General features: G+C 35.1%; 1 protein-coding gene and 1 long non-coding RNA gene across 2 annotated transcripts in view; both read right to left on the bottom strand.

Moving 5' to 3' along the window:
* Window positions 1-244: 244 nt before the first annotated feature.
* Window positions 245-1,171, bottom strand: LOC150057467 (olfactory receptor 14A2-like). Its single transcript, XM_090340029.1, has one exon. The coding sequence runs from the start codon at window positions 1,169-1,171 to the stop codon at window positions 245-247; it is 927 nt and encodes a 308-aa protein (XP_090196155.1).
* Window positions 1,172-4,815: 3,644 nt separating this feature from the next.
* The window catches only part of LOC150057468 (uncharacterized), a 32,999-nt gene continuing 25,445 nt past the window's right edge, over window positions 4,816-12,369 (bottom strand). The window contains exons 2-3 of the long non-coding RNA XR_016536763.1: window positions 6,717-6,848; window positions 4,816-4,977 (exon numbers count right to left, since the gene is read on the bottom strand). This is a non-coding gene — a long non-coding RNA (uncharacterized LOC150057468). The remainder of the gene's footprint in view (window positions 4,978-6,716; window positions 6,849-12,369) is intronic.

The following is a 12,369-nucleotide window of genomic DNA, read 5'->3' on the forward strand; positions in this document are numbered from 1 at the left end:
TCCCCAACAGATTACTATGATTTTTTCCAGAGTTTTAACAGGTTCTATAGCTTGTCTTCAAACTCAGATTGAAAATATTAACCTTCACTCAGAGAAGTAAACTCATTCTGAATGACAGGAAACTAAACATATTTCCTTTTCTTTCCGAATGACTTTCCAAAGTTACAAAGATCATTCGGTGTTAACTAACAGGCAGTATGTCACTCACATCTGCTTGGGTGGAGGTGCTAACGGAAATGAACTTCTAAACCTTGAGTCTTTGGAGCAACCTTATTAGAGCCCCTTTCATGTCACTATTCCTCAGGCTGTAGATCACAGGATTAAACACTGGAGGCATTACAGTGTAGACCAAAGAAAGCAGCCTGTCAAGAACTGATGGTGTACTTGAAGGTGGTTTGAGATAAACAATACAAGCAGTTAGCATAAAAAGACTGAAAACAAGGAGATGGGGGAGGCAGGTGGAGAAAACTTTGGACTGACCTTGAGTAGTAGGAATCTTCAGCACAGTGGAGAAAATATAGACATAGGAGATCACAATGCAGATGCAGCAAGACATGCCTGCATACAGACCAATTGCTATGCTTACATATACTACAATGGGTGTTTGAGAGCACAAAATCTTTAGCAGTGAGGGAATATCACAGAAAAACTCGGGGATCACACTGGAGCCACAGAAAGGCGTGGAGAATGTGCTAGCTGTGAACACAGCTCCAAAGAGACCACCGAGAGCCCAGGAAGCACCTGCCATCAGTGCACAGGCCCTGCCATTCATGATGGCCTCATAGTGCAGGGGATGACAGATGGCCACATAGCGGTCATAGGACATGGCAGTGAGGACAAAGGTCTCTCCTGCAGAGAAGGAAGTCATGAAGAGTATCTGGAAGGCACATCCCAGAATGGAAATGGAATTGTCATGAGTGAAGCTGTCGATGATAAAGTTTGGGACTGGAACGGATATAAAGGAGACATCCAACAGAGACAAGTTCTTCAGGAAGAAGTACATGGGTGTTTGGAGCTTCAGGTCAAGAGTGATGAGAGTGGTGATGAGAAAGTTACTCATCAGGGCTGCCAGGTACATTAGCAGGAAGAGCACACCATGGAAGATCTGCAGCTCTGGCACATCAGAAAACCCCAAGAGGAAGAATCCTGTCACCAAGGAGACATTGGCCATGCTGGATTCTGTTCACTACCTGATAAAAGGGCAGATATGAAAACATACTCCATAATGTTCACAGAATCATCTACATGTAATCATTTACTTGAAATGAATCATTGAACTATCTTAGTTACGTCTACATTTGCTTAAAAACTTCATTCTCTCTTTCATTCCTCTGCTTGAACCCAAACATGTTCTCTGTGTGTCTGTCTGTTTCTGTCTGTCTATCTGCCTGTCTGTCTATCTGTCTATCTATCTATCTATCTATCTATCTATCTATCTATCTATCTATCCATCTCTCATCTTATTCTCTATGTTTTATGCTGTAGATTGATCTTGGTTATTGGTACATGCTGAAAAATTAATCTATCACTGGCCTAAGGCAGCAATAGCTACCTATAATTTATTCCATTCAAAGCAATTGTCAAAGTTAGGGGTAAAGTAGTCTTTATTTGTCTTAAATTTTGAGAGTGAGATATGAGAAGGGTTTTTTAGTTATTGGTGTTCTCTTATTGCCTCTTAAGGATTCTCTTTTAATTTTCAGCCTATTCAGTGATCTAGAACAAAAATTAGAATGCTTGCACTATGCAGTAATGGTTAAAAACAAGAGTAGATAGTACAAATACCCTAGCATGTATTTGTGTGGAACCAATACACTTCCCCCTTCAAATATATATAGATGCTATGTTTCAAATCTATAAGCAAGTAAATAACAGAAAAAATCCTAAAATAATATTAATCTGTCATTATAAGAAGTTCACTTTATCTTTTACCTCTACCTTACTATTCTATAGATGGCTACAAATTCACTAAACACCGATGTTGTACCCATTTACCGGGCATTTATATTAAATAGTTTTGTCTTATTTTTCAAGACATATTTTGTCACTATGACAATAACTTAGATTCTGCTTTTCATAAAAGCATTGTCTCATCACTAGTAACTGCAGATGCCCTATGGCATAAAAGTTTGTCTTCTGAGACTTCACTTTGTGTCTATCCCATTGCATTAACCTTTTCTTTTTGATATAAATTTATGTACTTTCTCAATTCCAAATGATAGTTTATACTTCCTGTGATATTTCTCTACTGGTCAACCATAGAAATGATCTCTGAAAATATACTCTTCCATTGTTTGAAAGTGTGAGTCAGTTTTCTCCTCAGTTCCATATCTTATAGGCATGATTAAAGAGAATTCGTGTACTCATTACTGGACTTATGTAACTGAACCTCTTCTGTATATCACCTTTACAATGACAACTTAAAAAGATTGTTCATCTAATGGTCCAGAGCCTGGAACGACACCTGGAATTCTTTCAGACTTACCATAAAAGTCTCTGGCACAGTGTGCCTTGTAGAGGGATCATTACACGATGGGCTGCACCTTGTAAGTAAGATCATAGATCAGGCAGAAGTACATTCTATAAACAAATGAAATTGGCCCATGAGCAGTGGTAATTGCCTCATTACCAAAGCAGATTATCTTTCAGCAGTGCCAAAAAAACTGTGACTAGACGTTCAATATTGAACAACAGACATCTGATGGATCAAGGATGCATGAATATGCATACTTCCATCTTTCCATATATGATCTTGGAGCTTCTGTCATTACCAATGAAGATAGAATTGGAATAGTTGCTTGATGTTCTCTTCTACTTAATATAGAGAAAGTAATTAAATTTTTACCTGCTTCTGACAATTGCTTCTTTCTGCTTGATTTCTGAGTTAAGTTAATATATGTTGTTGTCTGGAACTCATTGAAGTCATAGTATCAAGGTTTGAGAAATAGTGTACTCATTACCTAATGCATATCCCCCAAAATACAGTAAAAATGAAGATAGTAAAGATAAAAAGATAGTTACTGTTGACATACTCAAATGAAATAATGTGCTCCTGGTTTAAAATAGAATGTTTAAATGTTTTATTTCTCAGTAAGAAATCTGATATTAAATGTTCTTAATGAGGCTGTTGACAACAAAGTTTGGGACTGGAACTGATATAAAGGAGACATCCAACAGAGACAAGTTCTTCAGGAAGAAGTACATGGGCATTTGGAGCTTCAGGTCAAGAGTGATGAGAGTGGTGATGAGAAGATTACTCATCAGGGCTGCCAGGTACATCAGCAGGAAGAGCACACCATGGAAGATCTGCAGCTCTGGCACATCAGAAAACCCCAAGAGGAAGAATCCTGTCACCAAGGAGACATTGGCCATGCTGATTCTCTTCACTGCCTGATAAAAGGGCAGATATGAGAACATACTCCACAATGTTCACAGAATCATCTACATGTAATCATTTACTTGAAATGAATTATGTAACTATCTTATTTAACTCTTCATTTGCATAAAAACTTCTTTCTCTCTTTGTTTCCCCTACTTATCCCTAACTTTTTCCCTATATGTATTTCTGTTTCTTTCTATTTTTCTATGTACCTGTCTATCTTTCACTTTATTTTCTATGTTTTGTGCTATAGATTGATCCTGTTAATTGGGACCTGCTGCAAAAGTAATATACCACTATTGTCAAAAAAGTAGTTTTATTTTCCTTATATTTTGAGGCAATTTTCAGAAGTATTCTTTTGTTATTGGTTTTCGATTATTTAGAGTTAAAGATTCTGTTTGGAATTCTTAACTTATTCAGTGATCTAGAAGATGGATTAGAATGCTTTCACTATAAAGTAATGGTTAAAAATAAAAATTGAGAAGAAAAATACCCTATATGATCATTGAATAGCATCCCTTTGTATGGAAACAATACCAAGGAATTTGTATACTCTCGCATACAAATATGCATAGTTGCTTTGTTTCAAATATCTAAGCAAATAAATAACAACTAAAACTAAAATGATTTTAATTATTTTTATAAGAATTTCACTTTATCTTTTACCCTCAACCTTACTATTCTATAGATAACTATAAATTCTCTAAATACGAATGTTGCCCCAATTTACTGTCTTATGTTTCAAGATAAATCGTGTTGCTATAACAACATTGACTCTTCACTAGGAACTGCAGATACCCTATGGCATAAAAGCTTGGCTTTTATTTTGTACAAATTTATGTACCTTTTCAATTCCAAATGATAGTCTACACATTCTGTGATATTTCTCTACTTATCCACCAGAAATGATCTCTGAAAATATAGTCTTCCAATGCCTTAAATTGTGAGTCGTTTTTCTCCTCAGTTCCAGATATAGGCCTGATTAAAGAGAATTTGTGTATTCATTACTGGACTTATGTAACTGTACCCTTTCTGTATATCACCTTTATAATGACAACTTAAAAAGTTGTCCTCAATGTACTATGTTATCTCTCATCTCTTTTGCTGTCCCTTGGTTATCTCATATTGTTACAGTATTTCACTTTGTTATCTGATATATTGGATAAATGTGTATTTGGTTATTTGAAATTGGATAGGGAAGGGGGGAAAACAAGATGAGGGGTGGGATTGTGGGGGAGGGAAATGGGAACCAAGACATGAGAAAGGGTATCAATGTATGTGAAGTAATGCTCCTTCTATCTGGTGAATATAATGTAACCCTTCTATTAACTGTAATAAAAATATATGAAAAAAAGATCATTCATCTAAATCATGTAAGCCTTTCCTCTGAAGTTAAAGACACCTAGGTAATATTAGCTAAGGTATATTCCATACCTTGACAACTGTCACCTTTTATAATGGAATGGTCCAGAGCCTGGAACGACACCTGGAATTCTTTCAGAATTACCATAAATGTCTCTGGCACAGTGTGCCTTGTAGGCCGATCATTACACGATGAGCTGCATCTTGCAAGTAGGATCATAGATTAATAGAAGTACATTCTGCAAACAAATGAAATTGGCCCATGAACAGTTGTAATTTCCTCATTACCAAAGCAGATTATCTTTCATCAGTGCCAATTTTCTTGACACTAATAAAAGTGTGACTAGACCTTCAATATTGAACAACAGACATTTGATTGATCAAGGATGCATGAATGTGCATACTTCTCTTTTTATATATAATCTTAGTGCTTCTGTCATTACTAAGGATAGAATTTGAATAGTTGCTTGATCTTCTTTTCTATTTAATACTAGGTTTGATTCCTTAGTGCCACATATACAGAAAAAGCCTGAAGTGGTGCTGTGGTTTGAGTGATAGAATGCTAGCATTTGAAAATGCCCAAGGATAGTGTCCAGGTCCTAAATTCAAGTCCAAGGAATGTCAAACAAAATAATTTGAGGACTTCTTGAAGTCTGATTCCTTTATAAAGAAACATTGAAAAACCACTACAACAAATTCTCTTCCCCATGTTACCTGACTACTTTCATTTGTTATAAGTATTCTACTTGCTAATACTGCCTGAGGTGTTCTATGAATGATCAAAGTATTTTTAAATGTTTGTTACTAACATATTGTTACTCATTTGTTCTGAAAATGTAAGAAAATTTCACAAGTATATCAGACATTGGACTAAATGATAATAATAAAGAAATAAAGAAGATTTCCTGGCAGAAGCTTCTCTTTGAGGAAACCAGATGAAATATTTACTATTATGACAGTAATGAAGAAGCTTAATTGGTGGCAATAAAAGTGTAGGATTAGGCAAGGTGCCAATGTTTCATACCTATAATCCTATTTATTCACGAAGTGAAGTTCTGAGGTTCATGGTTTAAAGCCTCTTTCCTTAACTACAAAAAACTCAAACCAAACCAAAACAAAACAAGTGGAGGTGAGGCTCAAGTGTAAAGCAGTAGCCTTGAACACTAAGATTATAGAACAGCCCCCATGTCCTGAGTTCAAGCCCTGGGACTAACACATACAAAATGTAATACTGGAGTCTTTATGGAGGCTACTGGATGGAGAGGGTATGAAAGACTTTGCTTGTATTAGTCCTGATTGTTGAAATAGGCCCTTGTGCACTTGTAGCTTTTTTTGTTCAAGGGTGTCAGTCTACCAACTGAGCCATCCTACTTTTTTCAGATTTTTGTTGTTAATTGGAGGTCAGGTTCTCATGGATATTTTTGTCAAGACTGTCTTCAAATATCAACCCTTGAATCCCACTTTTTCTGAGTAGTTAGGATTATTTGTATCCAGTCACAGGGAAGATTTTCACATGAGTTGGAGGCTGCCATGGAAAATGAAGAAAAAGAGTGCAAGACAAAGATCTGTAGAGATGACATTTCAAGGAGCATTGTTAAAAAGTGAAATAAAGATGAAGCTATTTGGGTCACAATTTGATATGCATTATGTGCTTATTTTGTGGTCTTTGTATAAAAGAAAGCTAGGAATATTTGCCTATCCCAATCTCTGGCCATTCCAGAGAAATATAAAATAGAGTATACAAAATGAAAGGGGGTAAAGAAATAACTGTCAGCTTCTATTGTCTGTAATCTCTATCTTAAATGGCTTCAATAAGTATGAAGTTTTTTAAAGGGATAACATCAGTCACTATACATTATATTTTCTAAAATTCACTGTTAAATGGAAACTCCTTCGTACAACTACTTACAGATAATAATGAAAAACAAGAGAAATAGAATCTTTTTATAAACAATCAATCAAAATGTGATGTTCATACCTTCAAGTAATTCACACTCTTCAAAAACCTGGATAATGGCTTACTTTAGAGACATCTTGAAAGAGGTAATTTCTACAGGTCCACTTGAGGAGGGAATATTTTTCATTCAAATGAGAGTTTGCAACATTTGACCTGAAAGTAAGACAGACCATGTGAAAAACTCCAGACTTTCTTCTTGACTCAAGTATCTTTGTTAAACATTAAGCGTTATCTTAACATGGCAGGATGAAAATTAAAGCAACCAGGAGAATCTTTTGAGACTTTCAAGTCTTTTACTTGCCAGGTGAAATTTGTACACAGAAGGTTTACATTAGATCTTTTTTTTTTAAAGGCATTTGATCTCCCTAAAGGAAAAATGTTTGGCGGATATACTTTTAAGAGGTTTTCTCTTAAGCTAATTAGTGTGACATTAATTGATTCTTTTTAAAGACTCTTGAGTCAGGCCCCAGACAATATTGCAGAGTAGAGCATGAGGACATGGCTCATACTTTTATAAGAGTTATACAAAGTTACTTATATATTCTTATTTCTACTTATCAAAGCATTTTCTTAATGACTTTGAGACACCTGGTACTTGGTTACATCAAAACATGTCTAGAATTCATCACCTATATAAATCCTACTAGCTATCCTACTAGTGATTTTAAAATCACCCCTGGATGAGCAATGGCATTCAAAACACATTCATAGGTAGAATGTAGGTGCCCCATGCATCCGTGGGGTAAGAGGCTGCTGCCCTTCGTGCACTTGTGCCGCTGGGGAGCCGAAAGATAGGAGGTTGCTTTTAGGGAAGCCTAGAGAGGCCTGCATTTCAAACTGGAAGAAAAAACAGCCCACAGCAGTCTGTCACTCTTCAAAGGGAACACAAGGTGTCAGATATGGTTTAATGGGATTGGAGCCCACTCAGGTGGCCCTGAATGCAGAGCACTTCCAAGAGTGGGTGCTGGCAGACACAGCCGTCACCAGTTACCAATGGCAGACACTTCTGGGAGGTGTGGTGGATGAAGACATGTCCCATGATAGCTGCGTCGGTGTTGACGACCATTTCTGGGTGTTCTCCTATGCCCAGTGCAAGTGGCACATGATGTTGACCAACGAGAAAGCCCCAGTTGAGGGAAATGGGCAACGAGAGAAGGTGGGGCTGCTATTACTGGAGTATGCGGCCAAGAATCTGAGCGAGACCTCATAGCTGCCATAATTGAAACTTCCTGAGAAAAGCAGACTGGAGTTGTGCATAATCCAGTTTATGGTCTATGGAGACCCAAACCCCATTTTTCCTTAGCAACAGGATATACTTAACCTAAAGCAATATTGGGGGTGAGGAAAACCTAGTAGAGAAAATGAATATGTGTGTGTGTGTGTGTGTGAAACATGAATTTTGGGGGCTTTATCAGGCTCTGTGGTTCTACTTTATTTTACCTTCTCTGATGGTGATGAAATTTCCAGGAGAAAAGAATGATTAGATTTAACAAAAAATGATTTGTGTAGTTTAATTGAGCACAAAAACATAAAGATAGAATGTAAAATTCTTTAAAAATGAGGATTGATTCGATTGAGATGCCTTGTACTCATACTGTGACTTGTGGTAGTAACTCCCCCTTTAATTTAAACTACTTTAAATTAAATTCAATTTGATCATAATTTAAAATTTAATTTACGTTTAAAATTTAAGTTGAAATAATATAATTTGCACTTTACATTTAAAAACTAAATTTAGATTATTGATCATAACACATTGTATATGTAAACTGCTTTGTTGAATGACAATCTCTTTGAATAATTAAAGACAATAAATTATTTTAAGATCTTAATTAAACATTTATTTTCAAGTTTTAAAAATTTAAACCAAAGTAAAAATTTTTAAATTGAAAATTATGAGTGTTTAGTATATGTAATAAATTTAGCTTATACCATATCTCAATACCATCATGTACAAATTTTCATTCTAAGTAACTGCTTTTTCAAAATTTATTATTAGCCAAATTCTATTTTTCTACTACACAATTCTTACAATTCTTAGGAGACACTTAAATTAATAAAATATAGCTTCTTTTACATGAAAGATTTAGGGCAAGACTATAATATAGAAAACTGAATGTTACTTTCAGTATTAAATTCCATTACTGTGCTGTGACCACAGTTATTATTTAATGCTCATTAATGTTTTAATATTTTCTATGAATAAGTCAACTGAAAATTTTCAAAAACAAGGAATAAGTTTCAAGTGGTTGTCAAATGACTAGAAACAAGGACATACCAAAAGCCACTAGCATAGCAATGTTCAGTATTATTTACCAAAGGAACAATATGGAACCAACCCAGATGCCCCTCAGTAGATGATTGGGTCAAGAAGATATGGTACTTAGACACAATGGAATTCTATGCTACCATCAGAAAGAATGACTTTAAAGACTTGGAAAAAATCATATTAAGTGAAATAAGCCAGACTCAAAGGAACATAGGCTCAATGATTTCTCTCATTTGTAATAGTACACATCTAAGACTCTCCTAGCAGAGGATTACAGTAACTCAAAACCTAGGTACGTAAGGTCATATAGGATGAGACTAAATGAAAAGATTTCTAGGATATGGAAATGAGCTTTATCCTATGTGATTATTGTTCATAATGTACTATGTCATTTCTCTTCTCATTTGTTGTACTTTGGTTAATCTCATATTGTTACTGCATATGACTTTGTTTTCTGGTATATTGTATTTCTTTATTTGAAGTAGGAAAGGGAAAGGGAGAAAACAAGATGACTTAGAGGGGTTGGAGGAGGGAAATGGGTACAAAAACATGAGAAGGGGTATCAATTTTTGAGAAGTAATGCACCTACTCCCTGATAAATGTAACTATAACTCCTCTATATATTACTCCAACAATAAAACAATAAATAGCTAGAAGGGGAAAAGGAGTGGTTTTTCAAGGTAGGAATATTAAATCTTCAACTTTTGAAGTAAAATAATTATTACTAGTAAGTTGACATTGTTAACTAGAATTTCAGTTTCCTGCAGATATGTCTGTATTTTGTTTTTCCACTTGGTTTTAGATTGCCAATTAATGTCCTTCAGAGAATACATTTTCCAACTCCTTTCACCATACATCACTGTTATTTTTATTTTACTGACACCCTGTGGAGTGGTGAGTAGAGAATGTCCCATCCTGATTTCACTCATTGTCACTCTTTTAGATAACGTAGGTGTCAGCTGTGACCTCCATCGATGAATTTTCACGTTGTGTGGAATTTTATCTTTATGTGATGCAACAATGGTAGGAAAGGCTGCAATAATATGAGCCATCACCAGGTGAGATGTGATGCTGATCATCATTTTGCATGTAGATCAACACATTTACCAGTGCCATTTGTTGGAAAGTGTGGCTTTGATTTGTGACAAATCAAAAGATCCTATGGTGGGTTTGAAAATACCATCACCTTATTTTATCTTACATATAGAAAGTGAAGTATATGGAGATTCCCTTCTTTTCTTTTTCTGATCAAGGTCTGTTTATTGAAAGTCAGAGTGGGTTTATATAGGGCTCTAAAGCAGGGGCTAGCACAGCAGAATTTTTATTTTGTAAGATTCATTATAGGCAGGAAAAGTGGGTTTGGGAAGACAGGAGATGGAGCAAGTCGACCTTTCGAGATAACACTTAGCGTAAATCAGAATAGTCTCTAAATCAACTGTCAAGATACCAGTCCAGATGCTTCTTTTTTATTTATTTATTTTTTTATCTTCTTTTTTATTGTAATTAGTAAAAGGGTTACATGATATTTGCCAGATAGAAGGTGCATTAATTCACATACATTGATACCCTTTCACATGTCTTGGTACCCGTTTCCCTCCCCCCCAAACCCCCCACCCGTCTTGGTTTTCCCCCTTTCCCTATCAAATTTCAAATATCCAAATACAAATAAGTTCAATATATCAGATAACAAAGTGAGATACTATACCAAAATGAGATAACCAAGGGACAGCAAAGGAGATGAGAGACAACATAGTACATTAAGGACGACAATCATTCATTATATGGCTTTTGTTTCGGTATCCTGGAGGTCCTTTCAATTAGCTTCACATTATATGGCCTTATGTATCAAGATTTTGCTCTATTGCAAAGGAGATTCCCTTCTTGAATACTTGTTTGTTAAACACGAAATTTGAAATATGACATAAAATCAATGTTAATAAAGTCTTTAAAAAAAAGTGAGGTAGGTTTTCCTTACGTATGAAAACCTGAATTCCAATCCATGTGAAAACCACCCTCAAAATCTAAGGATAACATTAACTTACAAATTCTAAATATTCTATGGAGAATAGGTTTCAATAAAAAAAATGTGCTGGAGTCAGGAAAGAATGCTTTTTGATAACTGATGATTTTCTATTTGCATTTAGCAAGGAAGAGGATCAAGTAGTAACCAGATCTGTGTGTAGGGGGAAATTTTCAGCTACCAAAGATTGTTAAATCAAAAAGATTTACAGCTTCATTCATATTTAACTCAATGATGATTTAATTTAATTTAATTTAATTTTTTTGGTACTGGGAATGCAACCCAGGATGTTGTACTTGCTAAACAAGTGCTTTGCCACTGAGCTATATCCTAGCCCTCAATGACGATTTTAATGAAAATCTTTAATTGTATGACAGATTTAGGTACAATATTATTTGTATGTTAGCTCGTGTCATCATCTTCATTGCTAACTTCACTATGATGATCCACATCTCACAGTTTTATGCTTATTTGGGGTATCAGATTTTTCAGATACTGAGTTTTCATATAACAACAAAATGTCAAATGGTAAAGAAGGTGAGAGAAAATAAGAAAGGAGAACTGGAATTATTATATTTAAAAATAGTATATAAGTAAATCAGTGATTGGTCTTTGAGTCTGTCATTTAGTTCTATAGATGCAGATGGGTTTCAGTTGTTTCCTCAGACAGACTATGCTACGAAACCCTTGCATAATCATGTATACACTTCTCTGCCCACTTTATGGATTTTTTATTATAACATCACACATGCTGCAGGTGGGAAGGGCGCACAGCCATCGATAAGCTGAAAGAAGTCTCAATGAAATATAGTCTTGCTTACAATATTCTGACATTCATTATAGATGATTTAAAATAACAAGAATAACAATCTTAATGCAGTAAATTGTACATTATTCATTGATATAAAAGACATGGATATTTAAGAAGTCATCCATTTCTACTAGATTTTCTTGTTTCTTTGAATAAAGGCCCTGGTAGTACTTATTCATAATGGATATGGGGTCTCTAATCTTGTTTATTTGAGTCTCCCCTCTCATTTTTTTGATTAATCTTGCCAGGGGTCTGTCAATTTTGTTGACTCTTTCAAAGAACCACCTTTCTGATTTGTTACTTTTGTGTATAGTGGATCTTATTTCAATCTCTGATATTTCTGATTTTACTTTTGTTATTTCTGTCTTTCTAGTTGTTTTAGAGTTAACTTTTTCTTACTCTTCTAGGTGCTTCAATTTATTTTTTAGGTTATTTACATGCTCTTCTTCTGTCTTCTTAATATGTGCTCCTAGTGCAATAAATTTGCCTGTTAGAACTGCATTTGCTGTGTCCCATAAGTTCTTTTGTGCTGTCTCTTGATTGTCATTACATTCAAGAAAGTTTTGAATTTCTT

The sequence above is a fragment of the Megascapheus bottae genome, chromosome 10 (genome assembly GCF_031878675.1).
Source record: "Megascapheus bottae isolate mThoBot1 chromosome 10, mThoBot2.hap1, whole genome shotgun sequence".
Lineage (NCBI taxonomy): Eukaryota > Metazoa > Chordata > Mammalia > Rodentia > Geomyidae > Megascapheus > Megascapheus bottae.

Bases quoted from the DNA above. Each gene is read 5' to 3' on its own strand.
- LOC150057467 (XM_090340029.1), bottom strand. From the start codon at position 1,171: ATGGCCAATGTCTCCTTGGTGACAGGATTCTTCCTCTTGGGGTTTTCT.